The 24,943-nt window shown below is 41.8% G+C and overlaps 1 protein-coding gene across 10 annotated transcripts in view; it reads right to left on the reverse strand.

Moving 5' to 3' along the window:
• Window positions 1-24,943, reverse strand: part of MBD5 (methyl-CpG binding domain protein 5) — a 127,087-nt gene that overhangs the window by 15,769 nt on the left and 86,375 nt on the right. For 4 of the 10 annotated variants that reach the window (XM_072041409.1, XM_027458455.3, XM_013104567.5 and 1 more), the window contains exons 5-9: window positions 23,671-24,349; window positions 19,434-19,536; window positions 18,452-18,632; window positions 13,074-15,212; window positions 814-1,842 (exon numbers count right to left, since the gene is read on the reverse strand). In XM_072041409.1, the coding sequence (XP_071897510.1) occupies window positions 814-1,842; window positions 13,074-15,212; window positions 18,452-18,632; window positions 19,434-19,536; window positions 23,671-23,783 (3,565 nt within the window). In that variant the 5' untranslated portion in view covers window positions 23,784-24,349. The remainder of the gene's footprint in view (window positions 1-813; window positions 1,843-13,073; window positions 15,213-18,451; window positions 18,633-19,433; window positions 19,537-23,670; window positions 24,350-24,943) is intronic. The other 6 variants (XM_027458456.3, XM_027458457.3, XM_027458454.3 and 3 more) reach the window with 5 other exon arrangements.

A 24,943-nucleotide genomic window follows, 5' to 3' on the forward strand; every position in this document is an offset into this window, starting at 1 on the left:
ACCATTATTTCCTCCTCCTTCTATAGGAGGAAACATTGGCTTATGTGGTCCAAAAATCAGAGGAGTGCTAGTTATATTACACATTCTGGGTAAAGTTCATCAAAAGACACAGGAGAAAAACTTGTATTTAACAGCTTTTTATCATTCATTATGGGATGCAGGTGCTTGTTAGTGAGATGTACCCTGGCTTTTTAAACTCCAAGACACAGTTAAAAAAAAAAAAAGAAAAACAGAGCAACGAGAAAATATAAATACGCAACAAAGGGCTCAAAGGGCAACCTTCCTCTTTGAACTTGTGCAAGGACTTGCTTTGAGTGCTTTATGTATTACTTTACAGGGAGTCTGCTTTCTGATGGTTTTGGCACTTTTGATTCATTTGGAAAAATGCACTTGGCCACTTTTCATCTACTGCACAGCTACTCGTACTAACCCTGTGATGCCACATGCACTTGAAATGAAACAGTGCATCCCAGAGATGCATCGAGGCTTTTATTACTTGAAAAATGAAACGAGTCCAATCGCTTAGAGAATTTTAAGGCGTGTACAGTAGGTCTAGGTGGCATCAGAATTAAGAATGGAATATAAAGTAATTTCCAAAACCAGTGTGAAGTATTATTGAATTAAACTAGAATGTAGTTAAAATGTCTTGCAGTAACAGTTATGTTTTCTCAATAAACAAGCTGTAACATACAAAAGCCTTATTAAAAAAAGTATGATAAAGTGTCACCTTGAGAAACTAGAATCAGAAATTCCCCCTCCCCAACCCTCTTCCTTTTTTTTTTCCTTTTATATCTGTGAAGAAATTGAACTTACCAAGCAGACCTGTCCCCAGTAGAGGGTTAAGTAGCTGTGGCACCACAGAGTTATTGTTGAGTTTAGCTGGACCAGATGTATTCCCAGCATTATTAGATATGTTCAGCAATGTTTCTGCCATTGACACCACTGCTGTCCCACCACCCAGGGTTGAGACAGACAGTGCTGCCACTGCTGATGATGTAGTGGTTGTGGTAGTGGTTGCCTGGGAGGAGGTGGCTATGGAAACCTCTGGATGATTAGCGGTGTTGCCCGATGCAGAGTTCAGGACACCTCCCACCAGCTGGGGATTCAAGGCCATTAATGCTGAGGCCCCAGAGACAGCTGGGAGGAGCAGGGGGTTGGAAGTAGTGTCAGTGCCTGAAAAGCTTGGTATAGGGTTCCCCAGGGGGTTGGTTAAAAGGGTCTCAACCCTGTTGCTTTCTGACTGATTGCTTGGCAAATGGTCAGGTGGGGCTGTCATCTGGGTTACTGAGGGCAAAGGGTTATTTTGCTGTTGCAGCAAATCTGAGATGGTCAGATTGAAAGATGGTAGGGGAAGCATGGCAGCTGCTTGGGCTTGGTTCTGGAGGAGGGTTGCTAGAAGCTGAAAATGAACAGGTTGCAATACCTGCCCATCCACGTCACTGGAGAGAAAAGCTAAAGCAGCATTTACATTCGGGTTGAGAAAACCTAAAGGGTTGAGGTTGACCTCAGACTTGCCTTCTCCTGCTGAAGGCTGCAGTATATTTAATAGATTCTGGTTTAGGAGATGTTGCTGATTCACTGGCAAAGAGATAGGTAGAGAACTGAGGAGGTTTTGATTCAAAGAATGTGGAAGATTGTTGTTTGAAGAGCTGTTCTGCGGGAAATGAAGCGAGTGTTCGTGGCCAGCGAAAGGGAAATCGCTCCCGATGGGCAGCTGGCTCTGAAGTGGGTTTCCAGCTGCAGTAGTGACTATAACACCATCCTGAAGAACAGATGTTGTCTTTGTGATGGCAGGTTGGCTGGTGCCAGCTATGGCTATTGATGATGACGGTCCTGAACCCCCTGCAATGTGAAAGAACAAAAATATTAATAGCATGCAGCCTGCTGGGAGACGGTCATCCGAGATACAAAGCAGCTAGGTCAATCCAAACCAGCAACGTTTGATACCCACGCACACGAAAGAAAATGCTTTCAGCATCCAAACTTGATTTTTTTTTTTCTTTTTCTTTTTAAATCTGAAGGAATCTGCCATCCACTACTTCAGATACTCCAGGCTGTGCCACATCTCATCGGAAATTCTCGGACTATACACTTGTGTTTCCCTTCAATTTTTTTCAGTGGGGTTTCATTCATTACATATTTTGATAAGTGTAAAACTAAAAGCAACTGCAACTTCATTTACTTTGTCACAGACCAATAGTAAATTAACTACTAGGATGAAAGATCAACGCAAGGTATGAATGATGCTCTGTGAAAAGTGAGAGTAAACTCTACATGCAGATGTGAAAGTGATGCTCTTCTTTTTCCAGCTGTATTCTATTAATGGGGTTTTGGATAATTATTATCTAAAGCATTATTTTGGACTCCTAAGGAAAAAAAGGCAATGATTATAATTAACAATTTACAAAGAAAAAAATGTAAATAATTGGGTTGGTCTAGCCATATCCATCACTTGGCATGAAAAGAAAGATGAACCAGGTAGATTTGTGATGAGGGAAAAGGGAAAGAACAATAAAGTTTGTTTGGGTATCTTTGTACCCCTTCACCACATTTGAAGTATAAAGTACATTACTCATTGTCTTTTACTTAAGGCAGAGTGGTCACGCATAGGAAACATACAGGAGGAGGAGTCTTGGAGAATTAAAGCCAGTGAAATTACCTTGAAGTACACCTTTCTACTTGATTCACTGGAGAACAAACAGTAAGAATATGTACTGAAATTATATAATGCACATATAAAAAATATAAAGGTATTAAACTGTGGTTTTGCTGCAACAAAATTATTTTCTATTCTTAATTGCCCTGCAAACATTGCTGACACCATAGAGATCAAAGGTACTGATTATCAGAAAGCACCAATTATAATTTTTCTAAGCAAATACCATTTGAAAGGGGATATGTAAGTACGCGTTTAACTGGTAGGAGCAGAATCCAATCTTTACATCACTTTTAACTTAAAACACCTTTTTCAAGGACTGCAACATATCGACAGCTCAAAAAGGTACAAAATGAGCACAGTTCATGAATCACTGCACTGAGCTCAGGAGAAGAAAGCCCATACGCTCTCTTGCAGGTGCAATTATCATATTTCTAGACAGAAGGAAAACAATAAATTAATGACAGGTGAAGTAAGAACAAATTGTAATCATAAAGCACAGGTTATCGTATTCTGTTGAGAGGAGAAATATGTTAGAGCAACACAACCAGTTTTGTGACAAGCACATTTCTCTAGGCAGCAGTTTGGAACAAAAAATGCATAAGCATTTGGGGGAAGAAACAAACCATGCACTGAAAATATATATCCCACTGGGGTCCCACTTACGGCTCTGGGTTTAAAATTTCAGATTAGACAGGAATGGCACACGCTCTGCCTTGACACACCAGGAATCAGCAAATGCCTCATAAATACCTGAGAAAACAGCACCCATACCCTCCCCTTCTAGCTCGGAAACACAGACTCCCAAATCATGGACACCCTCCCAAGAAGAGTTGGTGAAGAGCTGCTAATAAGGGAAGTTGATCAGATGTTATTCAAAACTATGATGAAGACACTAACAGCAAACCTCTTGGTACAGAAGGAGAAAAGCTACTGCTATGGCTCATGAGTGTGTTTTCTGCCCATGTGTCTGTCCTGCTGCCTACCTACTTCTGGATACAAGCAGCCCCTGGCAATGTCTCCAGCAGGGAACGTAACAGCAAAAGGAAGATTCTTCCAAGCACATCTTTCTTTTTTTTTTACCCAAGGGTTTTGCTTTACCTTGCTACTATAGTAAAGAAGCTCACAGCAAAGACTTCATCCAGCTGAGAAGCGTAACTCAAAATTCATTTCAGTGTGCAATACTATTTATTTTTTAACACACAACCATCAACTCTGGCTACTCAAATTCAACGAGGCAAATTCCAGAGAACCTAAACTAAAACACGCCGCCTATTTTCCATTTTGTACCAACCTCCAAAATATTTTCAAATACATTTTTAGGTAAGTTGCGTAAAAATCTTTACGATCCTTGTGGCCAAAAGCAAATTCTTTGTGTTTCAATGGAGAAAAGAAAGAGCTCTCAGTTAAAATAGCTCCAAACTCTCCATCCAGCTTGTGATGGCTTTCTGTATATGGTGCCCCCATGAATATAAACCCCAATTTTTGTATTTTCAATCGGACCCAAGCTCTATGTCTGATTTATGATCCTATTTGCCATTCCACACAAGTAAGCGATCACACCAAAGACTATCAGCTACGAAGCAAACCTCAAACCTGTAAGACTGCTGCTCTAGGTTTTTGTCAAACACCGATCTGCTTCTTATCCCCCATCAGACATTACTTCTGGAGATCCAACGTGAGAGCTCCGGAGCGCATTCAACACTTGCTCTTTCTGCATATTAATCAGGCGATTAATTGCTACTGGGAAAAAATATCTTGATGGATTCTGACCAGAAGAGAGAAAACGCGCACGTATTTCAGCCTAGACGTGCCAAGTTCAGAAGTTGAAGAGGTGACGAGCAGCCAGAGCTCAGCAGCAGGAGAAAAGCCTGAGACAAACGCAGGCTTGCAACTCTTGCAGGCACAGAGCTCTGCCAAAAGTTCTTTTGCCTACTGTTGAGGAAAGGGAACTGCCTTTGTCATGCACCGAGAAGAAGAAATATCCAGAGTGCCAAAAAATAAATAAATATTAATCCATTCATCCCTTAGAAAGTGAAATAAATGTTTTGGGAATAAATAGATGGAAATTGAATAAGATACACTTTTAAAAATGATTCCTTCGTGGGCTACAGGGTTTTATTTATGTGCATTTTTGTTTTGTTTTCTTTTGAAATAATGTTTATTTCCCTTTGTGGATTTTATCTATTCCTTTTTTCGAAGTATTGCCTGACAGGTAGTCTTAAGCAGATGCGATATGTTATGAAATCAATTAGCATTCAAGGAGATTCACTGCCTGCCCACTTACAGACATTACAACAGAAGATATTTATCATTCCTATATCAGCATTATTTTACCAGGAAGAGAGGAACCTCTATGTACACGATGCTTTTGGGATGGTACGACACAGTCAGAGGTCTGTCTAGTTTTGAATCCTGCTTTTTAAACAAGTCTAAGATTTAACATCAATAAAAGTTGGACAGCAAGCCTCAATGGCTGTGCTCAGAAAGGGAAGTTGGGGTATGAACCATGGATATCAAACTAAGAGAGTCAAAACCACTACAGTATTCCTGCAGTGGGTGAAGAATTGTGTCTGCACAAAATTATCTATGAGCAGTAATGACTGTGAATAATGCTCCTTACAAATCAGACAACTCAAGCCAAAAGCAAACTAGCACAGTCTTCATAGATACTAGAAGTATTTCTACCAAATCAAAGAGTGTTCATTCTATGTGCATTTTTCTAATTGCAATTAAAGTAAATTATTAAGAAAATGACAAGACAAAGAATATTTTACAAAGTATTCCTCCATAAGAAACCATCCGCTAGGTATTGCAATGCTTCAGTAGTTACAGTACATTGCTGAAATGTGTGAAATAAAAATACCGGCTAAGAGAGGTGCATTAGGTGCTCTGGAAACCAGAAGTGCTCAAAAATGGTTAATGAGGGACTTGCTCATTAGACATTAACATTTAAAACATTTTAAGAGTTGAAAACAAACAAATGTTTTTCACGCTACTTTGCCGGTTCTTCCATTTCTACATATTTAATAAAAACACACCCAGCTTTGTTTTAAATGTAAATTTTCTTTCTAGCTTTTTTAATTTAACAAGTGTCAAGTTTTTGAAACCCTCATCAGAAGCTCCTGGGCACCTCCTTGGTCACGGGAGCTTTCAGCAGGAAGCCTCCTCCCCCTCCTAGGGCTGAACTCAGAAGCAGCGGCAGAAGAAATCCGTAAGATTTTCAGAAAGATCCTGCCAGAGCGGGGTGAGGAAAGTTTCACTGCACCCCTTACACTTAGATTACAAAGGTGTGGAAGCACAAAACATCACCAGCGCTGCAATTACTGTAACTGGGATCCCGGAGCATTCATGCAGCTCTCCCTGCACAGGGCCACCCGTCCTGCAAGGCCTCCAGAAGCTCCCACCATCGGTGTATGAAGCAAGGATTACTCTCAGCTTACAGACACAAGCACACAGTTTCCCTAAGTGGCAACATTTCTAAATCTGCAATTTTCGGAGGCTCAGCTTTCGGAGAACTCTGACAGCTGCTGGAAGCGGTGTGAGCTCATGGGCCTTCAACATTCAGCACAGCACGTTCCTGCTGCACCTCCACCTTCCTCCACTTACCGATAAACTCAGGACCAGCAGCTATACGTTTTTATAATTACATTCTCTGTATTCTTTCGGAATGGAAAACATTTCAGATATTTATCTGCTATCACGCTTGCTCGAGTGCTTTCAGTTCCGAAGAAACTGTAATTCAGCAGCTAGCCGCAACGCACTGCCAGGTGATTTCCTTATCAAACTGCATGCTCCTGCAGACCACGGAGAAATCACAAACTGATAAATAAAATGTTTGGCCCAGTTAAAGCCAGGACTGGGCTGGTAAGGTCCAGCACCTTGCCCCAAGAGAAGGCGCTCGCTGCCCACCCCTAACACCGTGCTTGCAGCCATGGCACCTCCTGAAAAGTCAGGGCAGAAAGCCCAAACCAGGTTCTAGGACAACAAAAATGCTTAAAATTAGGTATTTAAATACTTGACTGAATTTCAATCTTGGTTCTTCTCCTTGTCCCCATCTGTTCTGACTTCTCTTCTACGCTGTACCTTCACTGCTGTTTTTGAAGTGACTGGGGGAAATTCTCCTTACCCGCCTCGCATTTTGGTTTTTTAATTTTCTTCAAATTTGGGAAACTGGAAGTGCAATAAAAAGCATTATTTCCTGCCACAGTGCCCTCTCCACATCTTGCATTGCCCACTGGCTCTGGTTAATATTTTCAGAAGGCACGGAGAACCAACTAGGTATGGGAAATCTCACATTTTTTTTCCTCCACAATCACGTCTTTAATAAAGTAGGACTTTCTGCACTATTATTAGTATTAGTTTTGCAAGTACCGGCATTATTATCAATATAAGTTCTCGGAAAAACGTATGGTGGTTAAAACAATAACGAGGCAGGAGCCTGGTTAGCAAAGACTGTGAATTATGGCAAATTCAAACTTAAAAAACCAAAACCCCACAGGAGGAGCCTGAGCTGTGTCTGAGCAAGCTCCGTGCTCGGTGAGCGGAGCTCTGCTGTAAGCCTCCTGGTAGCGAGGCTGTTTATGCCAGAGAAATAAAAATCCCCCGTTAACAATCGCAGGTACCTAATGCCATCACCGATGCCTATTAAGTCGGTAATTCCTGCATGTTCAGAGCACGAGAGCCGTTTTGTGCACAAGACCTCTATCAAGAGTTAAAAGGAGCACACAAATTGGAACCGGCATTTCAATGGCAGGGGAGGGAGCAGCCTTGATCTGCCTCACATTATCATACCTGGAAATCTCAGTTTTCATATAGATTTTCTTTACAGTTTGTATTTGAAAAGGAAAATAATCACAATTTTTCTCCCCAAAAATAATAAGAGGGGAACCTGGGGTGGAATATGGAGAAGTAATGCGAGACAGCAAACAGCAGCGGTCCCTTACAACACTATTTCCCTGCCTTCCCCCACCCACCAAGGAAAGTCTGAAATGCTTCTGTAAGCACCGAAACCCCAAAGCAATAGAACAATTCAATTGGCTTTACAATTAGCAGAGTGGCTGCTTGGCATCCTGTCCAGGGCTTATTTGAGTTTCACAAGACGCTCTGCTCAGCCACGAGCCCCGTAAAGGATGCCAGCCAGCCACTCTTCTCAATTTGAAGTTGAAAAGCTCTGATTTTATAGGTCTGTGATATACAGAGGTAATCTTGGGGAGCAAATCCAGAGGCTCATGTGTAAGATTATGCTGCTTCGTACACCTTTAAGGTGACATATTCTAAAATATATCCTCTCTCCATACTCTTTGTACCACAGATCTGTGTTTTTCACATAGATTAAGGACAAATGCTTTAGTTAGGCTAAAGCAATTAGTTCCTCAGGAGCCTTAGCTTGGCACTAGAGGCAAGAAGCAGGAGAAAACAGCCCATTACAAACAGCAGAGAACTGGGACATGTCCTCAAGACCATGCCCCATGCTGGTGAAGAAGAAAAAGGCAAAGGCCTTCTGATTTGAAGGTATTTTTCTTCTGAATGGCGATCTGATTATCAACAAGATCATTGCTGGTTCTGCCAGGGGAAGACAACCCCTGATGGCTCCACTTGGCATAACTCCAGCCAACTCTAAGTTCGGCAGAAAAAAACCCTTACACGAGTCCTTCAGGTTGCACCAGGATGAAATCCTGATCCATGAGGCTGCTTGTAAGAGTGCCCCTCCTTTGAAATCCCCACTATTTCTGTAGCTTTGATGAGCAGCGACCACTCAGCACCCCACCACATCCCAGCTCCGGCTTTCTCAAGCTGTGCACGGAGCCAGGAGCACCCCAAGATCCCCCGAGCACTTCTGGGTTTTGTGCTCCCAAGCCCAGCTTCCTTCCTTCCTTCTGTTTTCACAGAATCACAGAATCACAGAATTTCTAGGTTGGAAGAGACCTCAAGATCATCGAGTCCAACCTCTAACCTAACACTAACAGTCCCCACTAAACCATATCCCTAAGCTCTACATCTAAACGTCTTTTGAAGACTTCCAGGGATGGTGACTCCACCACCTCCCTGGGCAGCCTGTTCCAGTGTCTAACAACCCTTTCAGTAAAGAAGTTCTTCCTAACATCTAACCTAAAACTCCCCTGGCGTAACTTTAGCCCATTCCCCCTCGTCCTGTCACCAGGCACATGGGAGAACAGGCCAACCCCCACCTCGCTACAGCCTCCTTTAATGTACTTATACAGAGCAATAAGGTAAATTTTGCAGTGTCACCGAGCTGACCGCTTGCATTAAGGCTATTAAATCAAAGGCTCCTCAAACCCTTCTTGAGTCACCGTTTTCCAAGGCAACCTTCCCAATTACATTACACCCTACTTGACTGTACTAAAACAAGGAGAGAAGCTCCGAGGCGATCTGCATTGCTCTCGCGTGCTCCTCCGATTTAATTACATCCCAGAACTTTTTCTATTCTGTAAAACTCAGTAGTAAAAATTTATTATTCCGAATCTAAGGAAGGGATATTGCTTCAATACTTTTTTTCCTCCAAATCTGTCCTCTATTTGTCACTATTAAACTTGCAGATTTATAGTTTCTCATGTTTCTGATGATCTGATATTGGAGATCTTTTATTGTCTCCATTCCTATTAGCCACAGTTACTGTGTTAGCTCCGTATTAGCTTCCTTGACTTCCCTCATCGGCAATATTGTGACTCCTAAATACTTTTTCACTTGTTTACCTCTATCCCCTCCTTCACACATTTTGCATTGCCAGCAGGATTTGCAATGCTGAATGCTCACCACTTACACCCAGCAGACTTCTGAACTAGCTTCACATCCGAACAGCAGGAAAGAAAACGAAGCAGCCTCTGCAATGAGCTGGGTGGCACAGAGACGCGGCCCCATTTTAGCAAAAAGCACCCACAAACACAAAGCCTACATCTGGGAGGCAAAAGGGTTTAATGAATAAATCTTAAGGCTGCCAAATTAGCAAATTGGATGTGCCTTCGGTTTGTGTCAGAAGTCTGAGGACTCGATTCGTAACGAGAAATTCAATGTCAGAGTTTGACAGAAATACTAGCACTACTCATCAGAAAAAAGGAGTCTGGAACCCAGTCTCCTGGCAGAAAAATGGCCTTTTTCCAAAATGAATAGCTGTAAATAACCCACACAGATTTGATGCTAGCTCCTCCTATAGGACTGCTGCTATAAAAGAGTGTTTGCAACCCAAATACTACAGGAGTATAGTAAAAGGCAGGTGTTGTTCATAAAAATTAATTAAGCATAATAGGTTTTTGAGGGCTCGAAATGGGAAGAGTAAAAAAGCTCTCTACTGCATAAACAAAAATTTTAATTTTTACATTTATTCATTTTTAATTCCATCACACTCGCACTGAAAACCGCCTGGAAACTAACGATATTGTCTGGAAAGAGGAAAACAAGAGCCAGAATGAAACCCGGTGCATGCGGTTAACGTGTAACTGAGAGCTCAGGCCACACGCAGCCCTCTCCTTGCGGTGATTCGCAGCCTTTTCTCTCCGGATCTATTCTCTGATCAGTAGCTATTCTCAACACTGGCACACAAACAAAACAGATTTAGCAATTAAAATACATAGAAACAAAGCAAAAATAAAAAGCCACGAACTCCAATATGAACACGAGTTTCCTGAGGGCGACTTATTCACTAAACTCTGTACACAGGGCTCCTTCTGCATGTTTGACACAACAAAACTCAGCCACCAGAATTGCCAACCCCGTGCAGAACAATTCCTAACACAGCTCTCGGCGTTTTGCTCACATCCTACATCACTGAGCGCAGACTAGCAACAAACTTTTATTTTTAAAGGTTAGTAGTGAAGCAAAATTCTCAACATTTCACACGTGGGTCAAGGCAAGGATGCTTCCATGCTGCTGCAGACACAGCAAAATATCCGATCTGGGTTTTTCCAGGCAGTGGGTTAGGCTCAGACGTGATGCCCCAGCCACATGCCTCCGTGATGACTCAGGAGGAGGCTGGAGGAAGGTTTATGCACCGTGCTAGGGCCTTGCCTCTGGGAATCACACAGGCACCGGCTTCTGAAATTTCATCTTGAAAGGAAAATGGGTCTGTAGGCTTCTACCATCGTGGGTATTCAGAAATACCTGGATAAATGCAGGCTGTGGGTATTTCACAAGCATCAAAACTGACGACACAAACCCCATCAGCAGACTACATGGAATTACCGTTTTTCATTTGTATAAGAAAACAAAAAGTGTGAGTTTGAGCCCCTACAATGACACCGCTGTAATTCCAACAGTTATCTCTAGGGCACCAGAAACGCTGTCCTCGTCTGGTTTAACTGCAGTGGCTTGAAAGAAGGTTTCAGGTGAATCAGAAGCCGGCAGAGAGCAGAGCAGGATCTCCCAGATGGGGTTATATATCCGAATTAGCTGCTTGTGTTGAAGCCTTACTTCACGGGGCCTGCAAATAGCCTCTAAGAGCAGCGTGCAGCTCGGGGCGCTTGCACATTGCACGGATTCGTTGTGCTGCTGCTGTCCCGCAGGAGTCTGAGAGCCGATGCCACGACTGCCTCTTCCTCATACAAGGATTCGTCTTCTCAGGAAGGCATTCGGCTTGCCTGAAGACAAGGGCACCATCCTGAAGCACGGCTCTAACTGCACGAGGAGCGATGACGACGGCCGTGCCACCTCACGAGCAGTGCTCCTAGCACACCGAGGGGGGCACGGCTGCAGCACGGGGCTGGGGTCACAGCGATGGAGCAGGGACACGAAGGTCCCACACCAGGATGAATTGAGCCCACTTTAAAAGCCTTTACAAAACATTTTATTGAAAACTTTTAGACAGCACAAAGCTTCTGTTGATCAGTTGCAGCCTGAATTTCCTGCGGGGAGCTCCAGCCTTGCCAACCCTTTCCCCACGTGAGGCAAATGGCTCAGCTTCTTGGTGGCAGCTGCTGGCACACGGGGCTCTTATCTCACGTAACATTCAGTCTCTTCTGTCCTCTGCAGGGCAAAGCAGTCCCACGCTGCAATAACTTCACAGCTTTCTTCAGCTGCATGGACAGACCAGGGGAACCCACGCCACTGATTCCCGCTGGCCCCAAAAGAGGGGGAAACCCAAAGAGTTCTCGCAGAGATTTTGTGGTATGCTTAGAGGGACAAGGAAGCAGGCTCCTAGGCAAAAGGAGACCTTTGTTCTGCTCACAGGAGAGTACAAGGTCTCAGAATAGAAAGAATATACAAGGCAAACTTCTTTGTCAGCATGACAAGGCAAAACAGCCGTGCCAGGATTAATAGCTGCTTGCTGGTGACACAAACCACTGAGACAGCTACGGAAGAAATGCCTCATTTCCCCAGGAACGGAGAGAAACCCTTAGAAGTCATTAGCAAGTATCATCAGCAGGACTTTTAAAAAGTATTTTTTAGCTATTTAATTCAGTTCTGTGTTTCAAAGAATAAGCAGCTCTCTTTGAGGACGATCGGAAGCATTTATCAGGTGCTTTCTTGGCTGAAGGACACGGACAGCTTGTGCACTTATGGCCACTTTCATTCCACCCGATGTGGTGTAGCTATGGCTGTAGCAAACACAAACTTTGACAGATGACCAAGCTGAAAAACTGAGATACCAGAGGTTTTCTTTCCCCCTTAAGAAATTAACACAGTATTACCTTTCGAAAACTCATACTTCGTTCAGCCAACAGTTGTAAAATGAAATAAACATTTTGGATCTGTCTCCCTTTTACCATGAAGCAGCCCAAAGCCAGCAGCAGTGCCATACCTGCTTCCCCTCAACGCCTTCACTGACGAACAAATCAGGAAACCTCGCTACTCTTCCAACTGAACACACAGTTTATTCAACCATTTAATAACCAGCACAGCAAAATTATCACGGTAAAGGCAAACACAGACTTTGCACTCCCACTCCCTGCCCCTCAAAAAGGTTATTTTGAAAACTTTTATATTCCTAGTATCTGCTTCAATCTTGGACAACAGCTAACTAGTTAACACAAGTAATAAAGAACACTATAACACGTGGAAATAAACTACCAGGTTAGCCACAGCCTTCTAGGGTTGAAGTAGCACGGCATGATGCAGAAACACAATTTATTTGGGCAAGAGACAACAACTGAGGTCTAGGTGTGTACAAAAGTGCACGGATTTTATTCATGAACAGGGTGTAGAAGTTAAGAAAAGCGAGAGTTGTAACAGGAACGAGGCCAGGATGGTTTTGTTCAGAAAAAGGGCAATAAATTTTGGGCTACCGCTGTTTTTTCCTTGTTTTATTTCTGAGTGTGTGGATACTAGCAGGAAATAGGCATACTTTTCATACCGGTAAACTCAAATTTAGAAAGTAGGTAAGTAAAAGGAACCCATTTAAAAACAGTCACCATATATTTCCAAACAGTCAAACATAGGGGTATCCTTTTAAAAGGAGACATACCTGCTTCAGGACTTGTTTGATTACAGCTGCTAGCAATGCTGTTTGGTATCACTGGAGTGGAGGATGCCTGGATTCTTGACTGAGGTGGGTTCGGATGTAATGAATTTCCTAAAGCCATTCCTGACTGATTGAGCATCCCACAGTTCCCGCTAGCCTGCATCTGATTTATTAAACCTGCGAGATGGTTGGTTGTGCCTGGGCTAGTACCATGGACAAAGTTAGTGTTTGTGTTCTGGCAGTGCAGCCCTTCCCCTTGTAACGGTAAGCTCTGCGCCAGCGAGTTCTGAAGAGTGCCAGAATTCATACTGGTGTCTGCAAAATGCATCTGGTTACCAGAGCAAGGCAAGACAGTATTTGAGCTCCCACAACTGGTGGTACTATTGCTGCTCATGTGGGAGCTTTGACAACTCATGGACTGAAGTAACTGGGACATAGAGCTGATGGGAAACGAGCTTTGACTTTGCTTTCTTATCAAATCAGATCCAGCTTTGGAAACTCCAGAGCTCTCCAACTGAGACTGTCTCAGCAAACTCAACACCGTGGTGGTTGGCTGCTTTCTTTTTCTCAGAGGATCTTTCTGCTGAGACATCAACTTATCTCTCAGCGCTGCTCGACCACTTTGCCCTTCAGTCGTTGGTAGAAGCACATTGGCAGCAGGAGGGAACATGGTATTTAAAGTGCTATGTCCTTCGTTGTTGCCACCGCTGGCAACAGGTCCAGAATTGCTACTGCTGTTATTGTTGTTACCAGCAAGTTTATTTTGATTTGCTAGCTGTGCTTTGGCTGCTGCTGAGAGTAAACTACTTGCTGGAAAAGAGGCAGCATTGTGCTGGTTCAAGATCTGATTTAAAGGCATTCCCAGCAAACCAGGCTGACTCTTCAACGAACCACTTCCAGCCGATGCAGTAGAAAAAACTGCATTGTTTGGAGGATTTAACACATTACTCATTCCAGCAATTAATGGGTTAGGGATGTCCTTGTATTGATTAAGTCCATCGTGCTTGGTGGAAGGGCTAGATGGCATAGATGGTCTTGGTGACCCTATTGTTGACCTTGGGGACCGGGGAGGAACTTTCATACCAGTACAAGACGACTGCGGTCCTACTGGAGGCAGCAGGAAATTTCCATGATCTGATGACGTGGAAGAAGAACGTGATCTTTGGGGAGAAGCCTCGATCCTTCCGATCCCGGAGCCCATCATATGAACGGGGGACGTCACCGGCGAAGGAGACAGCGAGGTCGAAGCCGAGTGCTGAACTCTTTGAACATGACTTCCATGGTTCATGTGACCGGGTTTTACCGTTGGCAAAGGAAGGTTACTTGGCAAAGGGACGACAGCAGGAGGCATGCTTACATTCATCACGGGTACCTGAGAGTGGACATTTGAATGGAAAGTAGTTGGGTTAATGATAACAGGGTTCTGATTGACTGGTTTGCTAGGAATAGGGTCAAGAATGCCAAGTGGATCCTTTTCTGATGTTAATGGCTTTTTCTGAAGAGCACAAGAAGGCGGTGGAGGAGGTGGGGGTGGACCTTGGGGCGGTTTATGGTGGAACATTGCTCGTGGTATTTCCATACCAGTTGAAAAATTACACATGGTTTTTTTCATTACGGGGCTTTTTGTGGTCAAGGTTGGGGAAAGAGGTATATTAGTCCTTCCAGCCATTGCACAGGATGACTGTATGGGAGAACCATGTAGCATTACTGATGGTGGAGACAGAGGTGTCCTGTTCATGTGAATAGGACTTGAGTTGGGTGCTCCATGAAAGCTGGGATTGTTCCTCGTGAAAACATCAGGGCTTCCAAGTGGGTCAGTCCTAGGAGAGATGGAGCCATCTCCATATATCTGCGATCCTGATGAAGCTGGACTGGGCATCCCACCATGACTGCCACGATATGGAGACTTCTGTCCAAGTTCATTACTACCCAATCTCTGCCTAGGATAGACAGAATGAAGTTCTTGTTGCTGGCTTCCAGCCATTTCTTGCACATAAAGCCTACCCATGGCATTAGATGCCCCAATCATCAACTTGAAAGGAGTCTTACATTCTGGCATCACAGAATTTGTAATTCCTTCATGTGATTTATTCCTCATCGATCTCGGAGTTGCTGCTCGAGTAGGAACTACCGGAGTTGCACCTGGTATTAGAAACACAACAATTACTATTTTGAAGGCTGGTATAACTCATTTCAGTGCACAACTACTTGGTGTGAACACATTCACAAAAGCCTTTTGGCTAAACTTTTCCTTAAACAGAAATAACAGCTAAATCACCAACCAGTTGCTGGAGTGGTGCACACTACCCTTCTGCATATTGCAATTGCACAGACCACAACTCCATTTTCCATAAAAAAGCCTACAGAAATAGGGACCTCTTCAGATCTTGTGCTTCGTAGCACCCTTGCTACCCACATAAATGTATTTCAGCACTATCCGTCCACAACATCAATTCCTGAAGTTATTTTATTTTTATTATTTCCTCCCCTTTTCAATCTCCCCTCCAAGCATCCATCATCTCCAGTGTCCTACACCTGACTCTCCAGCATCATCTCTTCAGCTACAGCCCCAGCTAGAAGAGCTGGCAGAACTATCGCAGGGAAAAGGAGCCTCTGGCACCATCTATTGAGTACAGGAGGAACAAGGTCCAAGAAGGGTTCAGACTAATTTCCCCTTGTCCTACAGACAAAAAGTCCTGCCCCAAACGTTGCACCTGATGAGGATGAATGGGGAACTGTGCCATACAACTCTGGCCCGGATTTCTATTCAGCAGAGCACTTAATTGCACAGATCTAAGAGGACATGGCTGAGCTAGGCAGGGTGCAGCATCCCCGCTGCTCTGCATCACTCACTGGCCCTGCAGGCACCGAGTGTCAGTCTTCTGAGTTAATCTCTTCTTTGGAACTGCTTTGCTAAAAAGGTGAGCACGTTATATAATGTCCTGCAATATTTCACTGAATGAAGGCTTTTCTTGCAGCTTCTGAAAAAAAATTAGTTTGGTATCAAGATACTAAATTCAAGAATGGGCTTCACCTTTTATGCTTGTTTTCAGGATAAAGGCTTTGAGGATATTTATATGTGCACGTGTGAAACCTTATGCTATGGAAAATATTACTGTGTTGGGACTAGACCTTCCAACACGCACCAGATCACTTTCCTTTTCTACCCACTAATATCAGTTCTGTTTAAGAAATAAATATTTTTTCAATATTTTATTTTCGGAATACCCTCACAGGCAGCTCCAAGTCTGATGGACTTTCTGCCAGCTTTACTGCTCTGGGAATTTGTAATTCAGTTTGCAGTGTGAGCTCAGCAAAGGAAAATGAATACATTCTTGGCATGCAGCCTCTGAATATGCAAACTTAAACTTGAGTAGTGAGCTACATTTCATGTTCAAATGAATTCAGAGGTACCTTTAAATTCCCCTGCTTACAAGAACTCAGTTCCCTTCTTTCCTTCTCTCTGGCCATAGGAGACAAACAGCACCGAGAGTCCTGCCTTCATTCTATTTACTCACCCAGCTACATCATGACAGAAACAAACACATTCCTTTTCTCAAAATATAACTGAAGTCTCATTCTGGGGAGAAATCTCAAGACTGAACTACGAAACATAATATGCACAGGAATCCTCATATTTGTGCTTGACCTAAGCATACAGACAAACTTACGAGTGCACAACTGAAACGACATTTTGTTTACCAAGGCAATGTATTGGGAAATTTTGTTCTTCACTTGATGGACAAAATTCTGATCAATAGAGAAGATGTAATGAGTATGTTCATATCTTAAATATTTATCTGTTTCCCCTCCTTAATTTTGCCCTTTATTTTTTTAAAAAAGAAACGTAATTTAAGTAGAGCTAATAAAGAATAATAAAAAAATAACCAGGAAAATGCGTAGTAATTTGGGAAATCGTACTATTCAGTCTTAAAACAAATGTATATTGAAAAAAAAAACAATTTAAAGCTTTAAGATCATATAAGGCAATCTCAAAGTGCAATAGTACCTCAGTACTATGAACATCACTGGTATCTTAGTCCTGTCTACATAACTAAAATGATTTATTTTTATATCCTTAAAGTTTTCCACTTTTATTCAGGCCACAGAGGGCTTAGCAATTAGCCCACTATTATTATAGTGATACAGGGATACAAAGATCTCTCAAAACATCAAGGATCATTTCCCAGATGTTGTAGGCATCACAGTATATAACCATAAACGTAAAAAGCTCTATCTTCAAAGTAACTTCACTCCTCTGACCTAACTACTTAGATTTCTAAGACTGGTTCTGAACCTTTTCTTGTGATCCTCAGAAAGGACCTAATTTTCAGTTTACGTTTCTCTGCAGCTCTGGTTTTGTAGCTGTTTCTTTCAGTGCTAACTTTGTCCTTTAGTTTAAGTTGCTTCCTGGTGGCCATTCTCTTGATGTCTTTACTGACAGCAACTGCATCTCCTTTCAGGCACCATTTTGGTGGGGCTAAACAAACTAAGCACTTTTAGATGACTTTCATAAAACAGGTTTTGCACTTGCTTAATAGAAGAGCCTCTGCTCTATTTCAGTTTGAGTGCCTCTAGCGAGAACAGCAGCACAGGAAGGCAGCAAGCATTCAAAGACATTTGTACTTCTCCGTCTCAGAATCACATTGATCTGCACCACACTGCCATCTGGTACTGCTCACAGGCATCTTTGATCAGTTAGTATATCTAGGTCTTCTTTCTCAATAATTTACAGCTAATAGCTTTTTTCACTAGTCCCCAGGTGAATAACCTTACAATTAACAGGATTTGTTGCTATACCTTTTCTTTCACTCCAGGTGTCAATGATCCCCCAGTTTTTCAACATGTCTGGATCTTCTCTTGTTTTGATAGCACCTATCGGTTTCATCCATCAACAAATTACTTCATTTTTTGTTGATACGGATAATTAAAATGCTAAGCCAGGTTGGTCCTAACAAATAATCCTTGAGAAATTACAGTGGAGATCTTCTCTAGCTGTATATTCTGCCTTGCAATACAATTTCCCATTTAGCTAAGTCCTTAGCCACATTCTAATCCCTTTATAATCACTTTATTCAGCTTCTCTAATTTCCCATGTGACAGAATATCAGACATATTACTACAGTTCCAAAAGATGAGGGCTAATGTATTTTCTTTGTCTAGAACAATCTGATATCTTTTCCAAGAAAATCATGCTCTTCGTCTGGGATGACCTGCTTTTTAGACTCACTTTCTACCTACCTACATCCTTCTAATTACTACCTCCATTTTCAACTTGAATGTTTACTACTGCAATTACAGAAGAACTTCGGGGGTGTTCTTGTATAGTAATTATAAATACTAAATTAGTTAAATAACTAATCCTGCAGGATTTTACTCACTTGTTCCACCACCAGGACTGGTTAGAACTAGTGAAGGATGTGGTGCTTCCATGCTTTTATGAAGTGTAGCCACAGCAATAATTTTCCTTTTATGTATGCATAGTTTGGTGACATCTTCGTCCGCTTTAACATCTTCAGCAGTTCTCTGCTTCACAGCAGCTCCAGGATCAAAATTAAAGACCTAAGAATAAAAATTCCAACATTTAAAGTAGTGATTAAAGCCAGCAGGCTCCCCAAATATATCTAAACCAATTTTTTTTTTACATAAAATTAAATTTGCCTCTGTTCCTTAGAGCAGCTAGATTGGTCCTACAATGTCCAGGAGACACGTTTATAGCATCTTTTGAAATAAACAAAGAGCAAATATATTTATAATAAGCACACAGAGCCACAGAAGTTGTCATTTAGCAACTGAGAATTTTAACACCCCCCAGTATAAAGGGGATGAAGGGAAAAAGGACTATGGGTGGTTGAGATGGCTTTGTGTTTAGAAAGACAAGAAGAGTTAAAATGTGCATGCAGATGATAAAATTGTGTTTTTCAGGGTGTTATACTGATTCAGCACTTCTTGGCAATATTATGAAAACTACATTTAAAAGTACCTGTTACAACTACGTAAATTTATGTTTACTCTAAAATACATAGGATCAACCTAACCCTAGCAGCTAGTTAGGAGTCTTCCACAAACCAACTCCTGCTGAGGCTATCACGTATGAACCTCACACACCAACACAGTGCTGCTGTGCTGATGGCAGGTTGCCATTTTAATAGGAAAATGCTCAACCACCATAAAGACTGAGTCGGATCTTTTCCATGTGGGGAGAAGACAGAAAGGAGATTTATTTAATGGTTTGCATTCTATGGTCAATCTCTGGGTATACACCACTTCTATTTTATATAGAACAGAAATTAAGTCATTAGCTGACAGAGCAGAAATCCATAATCCGAACAGCACAGAAATCCAGAATTATGATTTCTTTACCTTGGGAAGAACAAGAGGACATTCTAGGCCACACTTGCATGTTCCATCAGTCAGCAAGTAAGTCTTCACCTGCTCCAAGCAGGATAATAAAGACCCACTGGGACTGTAAAGAAACAAAAATGAAAAATTCAGGCTATTTGATAGATCAGGACTTCTACCAACCATTCTAACAGCTCACACAGACAGGTTTGACATAAGGCACCTAAGATTTCATATTTGGTTTCAAAGTACTTCCTGCTTTTAGTCGAGAACTGAGATAATATGCATCAAAACCAGTTAAAAAAATAAAAAAAAGATTTTAAAGGAAGATTTTACTACAGAAAAATAAACGTGGCAAGTGCAAAGGAAGTAATTGAGATTACTGATATTTAGTATTCACATTACAGTCCTGCTAGAAAGCTTTAACTACTGCCTAACAACACTGAGATGATTTTTCTCCAGCTTCTCTCCCATAAAGTGCAACCCACAGGCGGGCTGCAGTCCCCACGGACCTCCTCCCTTTCCATCCCATCCCTGCAGTCCCATGGAGGTGTGACAGTCACCTGTAGTCTCTAGGACCAGGGCCTAATTTAACAAGAAAACATCACAAACGTGTTTCAAGAAGTGTGAGAAGACCCACAGAGAAAAGGGGGAACAGTACCACTGCTGTTGTGGTCTGTTAGGTGCATGAACAATTTAGTTTATTCAGCTAAAATTTTGACCCTCTCAGTGAAAGTGAGCGTCCCACCAAGAAGCCAGCGCAGAGAGTCTCTGATAAACTGCCCTCAGATTTCTCTAACTCCCACCAGAATCTGTTACGGCAAAATCACTAATTCATAAGGTGAAAGAAGTTCTCATGTCACGAGCCTCTGACTTCCACGCGGCTCTTTATTACACAGCCACCTCAGCTGTTTGTCAGGGAAAGAACGCAGCGATTTGTGAGGACTGGCTCCAACGCTGCTTCTTAACGGCAGCTGTGAAAAGCCCTTATTTTAACCAAAACAACTCGAGTGGAATGGTTTGGGACGTGGAAACAGCCAAGAGTCAAAATTCCAAGCGCTGACAAACTTTTGTACTTCAAACCTCATGTATAAACACCTCGTTATGCAGCAGAAGGAAAGCAACATCTGCAAATGACGTGTGGAGTTATGGTAGCAGTTTCAGTAAGCAATTCATTTGCCAGCCCTGCCCTGAAATGGTCATTTTAGAATCGCTTAGGTTGGATACGCGTTAACAGGGACATCCTGAAGATAAAAGCAACCTAAAAATAATGCTGGAGGTGTGGAGAAAAGTGACTTATAGATGCTTCCTGCAGGAGAACACAGGCTGGTGTTTGCTCTGTTCTACCCCATCCATGTGCAACATCGCTAAAGGACAGTTCTGTGATGCTTAAAAATTTAAATGGCACCTCCTGGAATACGCTCTGGAGTTAGGATGCCGCTTTATTGGTTAAAAAAAGAGAAGAAAACAAGTCCCACTTCGCAGCAAGAACTAAGATCTTGTGAAATTTTGCTCATCAGTGCTCCCCTGGCCTGGACCAGAGGAGTTTTCCTGCCGTCCTCAGAGGGGGATCACACAGCAGCTCAGCTCAGCGCCGCACACAAAGTGTAAGGAGAGCATCGCCTTCAAGAGGAAACGCCACCGCGCAGCCACCGGTGCAGCAGCTGAGCTAATCCAGGTGCTAAGGCCACTGGTTATTTCCCAGTAATGCTATACCATTACAATTCATTCTTTTTATGTTTCTAGAAGAAAACAGCTTTTAATAATGTTCCTTCGTGCACGGTTCTCTCAGTTTATTCCATCGATGAGTACTCACAAACAGTAACCCGAGGAAGAGATCCAGGTGCTCACAGCAGCACTGTTTTACTAAGAAATCACTCAGCCCCGTGCTTTCACCAGGTAATAAAAAACTAATTAATGGATTTTATTCAGAGCACCTGTTGACAGTTGATGGAACAGCATGTGTGCTTTACAAGGAAGCACAAATAGAACAAGTCCTTATTCAGCTGGAATCATTTATTCCAGTTAAATCACGACAAATCTGAATGCATACGCTGATTTTCCCTTGGATAGCTTTTGGGTCAGTATTGTTTGGCCTCTCGTTCTCCCAGTAAATGCTGTGAATATTTTCAGGGTGGGTGATCCTTCTGAAGGGCTGGGCAGCTCTAGAGCAGCTAATCCAGAGAGGCTGGGGAAGCTCAGCCCTTGAAGATGCAGGTGGCAAAACCAACAGCTGGCCTGTGGCTCATGCAGTACATCCAGCAGGAGGCTGGATTAGAGGACTTCATCCTCTAATGAACTCATCCTCATCCTCTTCCTGACACTGCCTACTCCACGTCTTTCATCAAATAAGAAAACGGATGACATCAAGTGCATCATCTAGGCTTCCCTTAAGCAGAATGGCTTACCGAAGGCCACCAGCAAACTAACCACTGGATTGAGGGGAGAAAACAAAACAGCATGGACAAAACTTACAGAGAGGGCAGAACTAATACCTGCTTCCTCAGGCTGAAAAAGAAATCTGGTAAATGTGATTAACAGAGTCGACTAGAAAAATAAAAAGCAGTGTTTTGCATAAAGCAATTCAGGACAGAAATATTATTAATAAAGTCCTCCTGAACAAAGAGAACATACATAAAAAAAAAAAGACTGAAGAGTAAATAATTGTCAGATACCAAAATTTAGTAGTTTATGAACGTGTAAGACATGCTCTCGAAGAAGCAGCACAATCTTCGTGGCCTGCTTCTCACAGCTGCACAAAATAAAATTCAAAAACAGGTAGGATCATTAGGTAGGTATATAAAAACACCAAGGAATTTTATGTCCTGATGCCTGCATATAGGGATGACAGAGGGAAAACAAACCAAACCAAAACCAAACACATAGCAAACAACTGCTTTTTTCTCATTGATTTTTAACTAAGGCAGAGGCCCGGTAAATTATAGCTATAATGAGAAATACAAGGGGAAGGCAATTTATCTTTGACATGCGTATCGCTGACATGGACTTTGTTTGATTCTGCTAATTGCGAATATAAACAAGAAATCCTGGAATTCATTTCATCTTTTACGGTGGTTTAGTGTAAAACTGGAGTACGCTGTGACTCATTAAAGAATTTTGTGTTGTTAATATATATAAAGTTGTATAGAAGTGGTTATTTTAATCACAGAATAGTGGAATAAGATTAAGCAAATAACAGATAGTCATTTAGATTCACGTGATGTAAACCTGATGTACCTACATTTTGTTCAAGCTAACTTTGGTCTTTTTCCAGTAACATTTAATTTGTAGCATGTTTATCTGAACACACTCATTTAATAGTAATTTCAATACATTTTTTGACTGCTCCAGGATGAAGCAAAAAAAAATAATAATCCAGGAAGATAACAGAATAAATAAAATACCTAAAACTTTGGTTTTAGGCTTGCATTCCTGTTTTTTCTACACCAGAAATGGGAGGGATCTACAGAAGTCAGTCAGTCGGTTCTGTGATGAACACAGAACCTTCACAGGGCATATAATGAGTGATGTTTGCTACAGCTACTCAGTAGTTACCCCACTTAATTTCCTTTCAAAAGACAGTAAGTAAACCAGAAAAGTATAATGGAGATCTGGAACATAAACCCAAAAGAGACCACAGAGTAGAGTTACTGAATGTCAGGATAAAGTTGCCTGCTGCTGCATGAACTGAACTGAAGGCTTGCTGCTGACAGGAGAATGTCCCACTCTGTCTTACCTGCCATGAATTATTTGCATGCCTGGTCGCTGCTTTGAACTTGACCAGCAAAGGCTCCTATAAAAAGCCAGTGCTGGTGCAAGGAAAAGGCAATGAGGGAGATTTCTCATCATCTTAGGTGTGACATAAGGAATCCTCTGGCTAGTTTCATTGTAAAAGGTTTGAATAATAAAGGCATTAAGTAAGGTTAAATCTGCTACTGCTCAGCTTTAAAATCCACATGACAATAATAAGTAATAAAGAACTATTCATGCCTAGAGCAAAATGTATAGGAAGGATATCAAATTTTCAAGACCAAGCAATATTAGATTTGGAATGACAGAGTGTGTGCTATGGGCATGCAAATGGCACAGCTCAGGTGGACTCCACTAACATCATCAGAAAGATGATAGTCTAGCTCTTCCAAAAGAAGAAACCCTTGAAGTCTTTGAGTACAGCAGACTAGCCAAGTCACTGATTTACCACATGCTGTGGCAAAACTGCAATGAAAACGACGACAGTCATCTCTTTAGATAACCTTACCTGATATAGAGCACTCCACTTTGGTCCACCCGTCGCTGCCAACCAACGGGAACTTGCACTGCTGGTGGCCCTCCGTCCGTGTCCCCTCCGTCACACTCCTTTCCACCATTCATTTTTCTGTTTCTGTTTATGAGTCTTCAAAGATATCAACAGTAAGATGATATCCTTTTACTACATGTCATCATGGCCTCCCAAAGAAGGCCATTCAGTACACCTTTCCCCAAATTGTACAAAGTGCATTGGGAGGCTCCAGCTCAGTTTGAAACCAGGTCCTTAAAAGTGGCCATTTTTGTTAATGAGTCAGTTTCCCATTATAATCCACATTAAATATGCAATGTTTAACTCCTTATATATTCATAAGGATGAACTATATAGATAAAAATTAGTGCTTCCAACTTGGGAAAATCATAATTCACCAATCCTTTGTTACCTGTCAGAAAGGAGAATGGGGAAAAGGAGAATTTCTAGTTCAACAGCATGGCTCCAAGCTTGATGACTAAGATAACTTGTATTTTGTGAAAGCTCGTCTCATTTTTTATAAATATGAGTCAGATCTAATACCTCCAGGTATTATACCCTTTATATGCCACATTCTTTTTGTTTTCTTTTTATCTTCCGTTCATTATCCAAGCTCTCTTCTTGAGTTTCTTTCATGACTCCCTGGCTCCAATAAAGCAGCCTGAAAAATACAGATATAGAAAACACATGAGCCATTTGCACAAGTCTTTCAGCCCAGCTCAGTAACTCACGAAGATGTATACAGCTGCATCCATTTAAAGAGCTTAGAATCAAAATTTTAAATGTCAATGAAACCATCAAAATAAGGCACACAGTAAAGATACAATCCTGCTAGCAGACTCTATTTATATGTGAATGCAACTCAGCTACATCTTAAATGCCAAGACAGCGCAACTGTTATTAAATAGTTAATGCACAGTTTGAATGAATTAAGGGATATATCTCTTAACTGAGTAGTTTCACATATGCTTCTATTCAAAATCATCAACAGATGACTAGCTCGATTAATGCCCTTTGAAAATTGTTTATAAAACCGAATGCATTTAATGTGAAGGAAGCTGCATTAAGGTTGATAATAACAATAAAAATGGAAAAAATGTTACATTTAGTCTAGATGAAAATAATAATTTCTTTAAAAACATGTATAAGATGGAAAAGTCGGTATCTAGGGATTTGTTAACTTAAATTTAGTATCAGAATCTTCAGGTTTTTCTGCACTGCTCTCAGCATACCTATGAAAATATTTGAGTACCAT

Source organism: Anas platyrhynchos, chromosome 7 (genome assembly GCF_047663525.1).
Source record: "Anas platyrhynchos isolate ZD024472 breed Pekin duck chromosome 7, IASCAAS_PekinDuck_T2T, whole genome shotgun sequence".
NCBI lineage: Eukaryota > Metazoa > Chordata > Aves > Anseriformes > Anatidae > Anas > Anas platyrhynchos.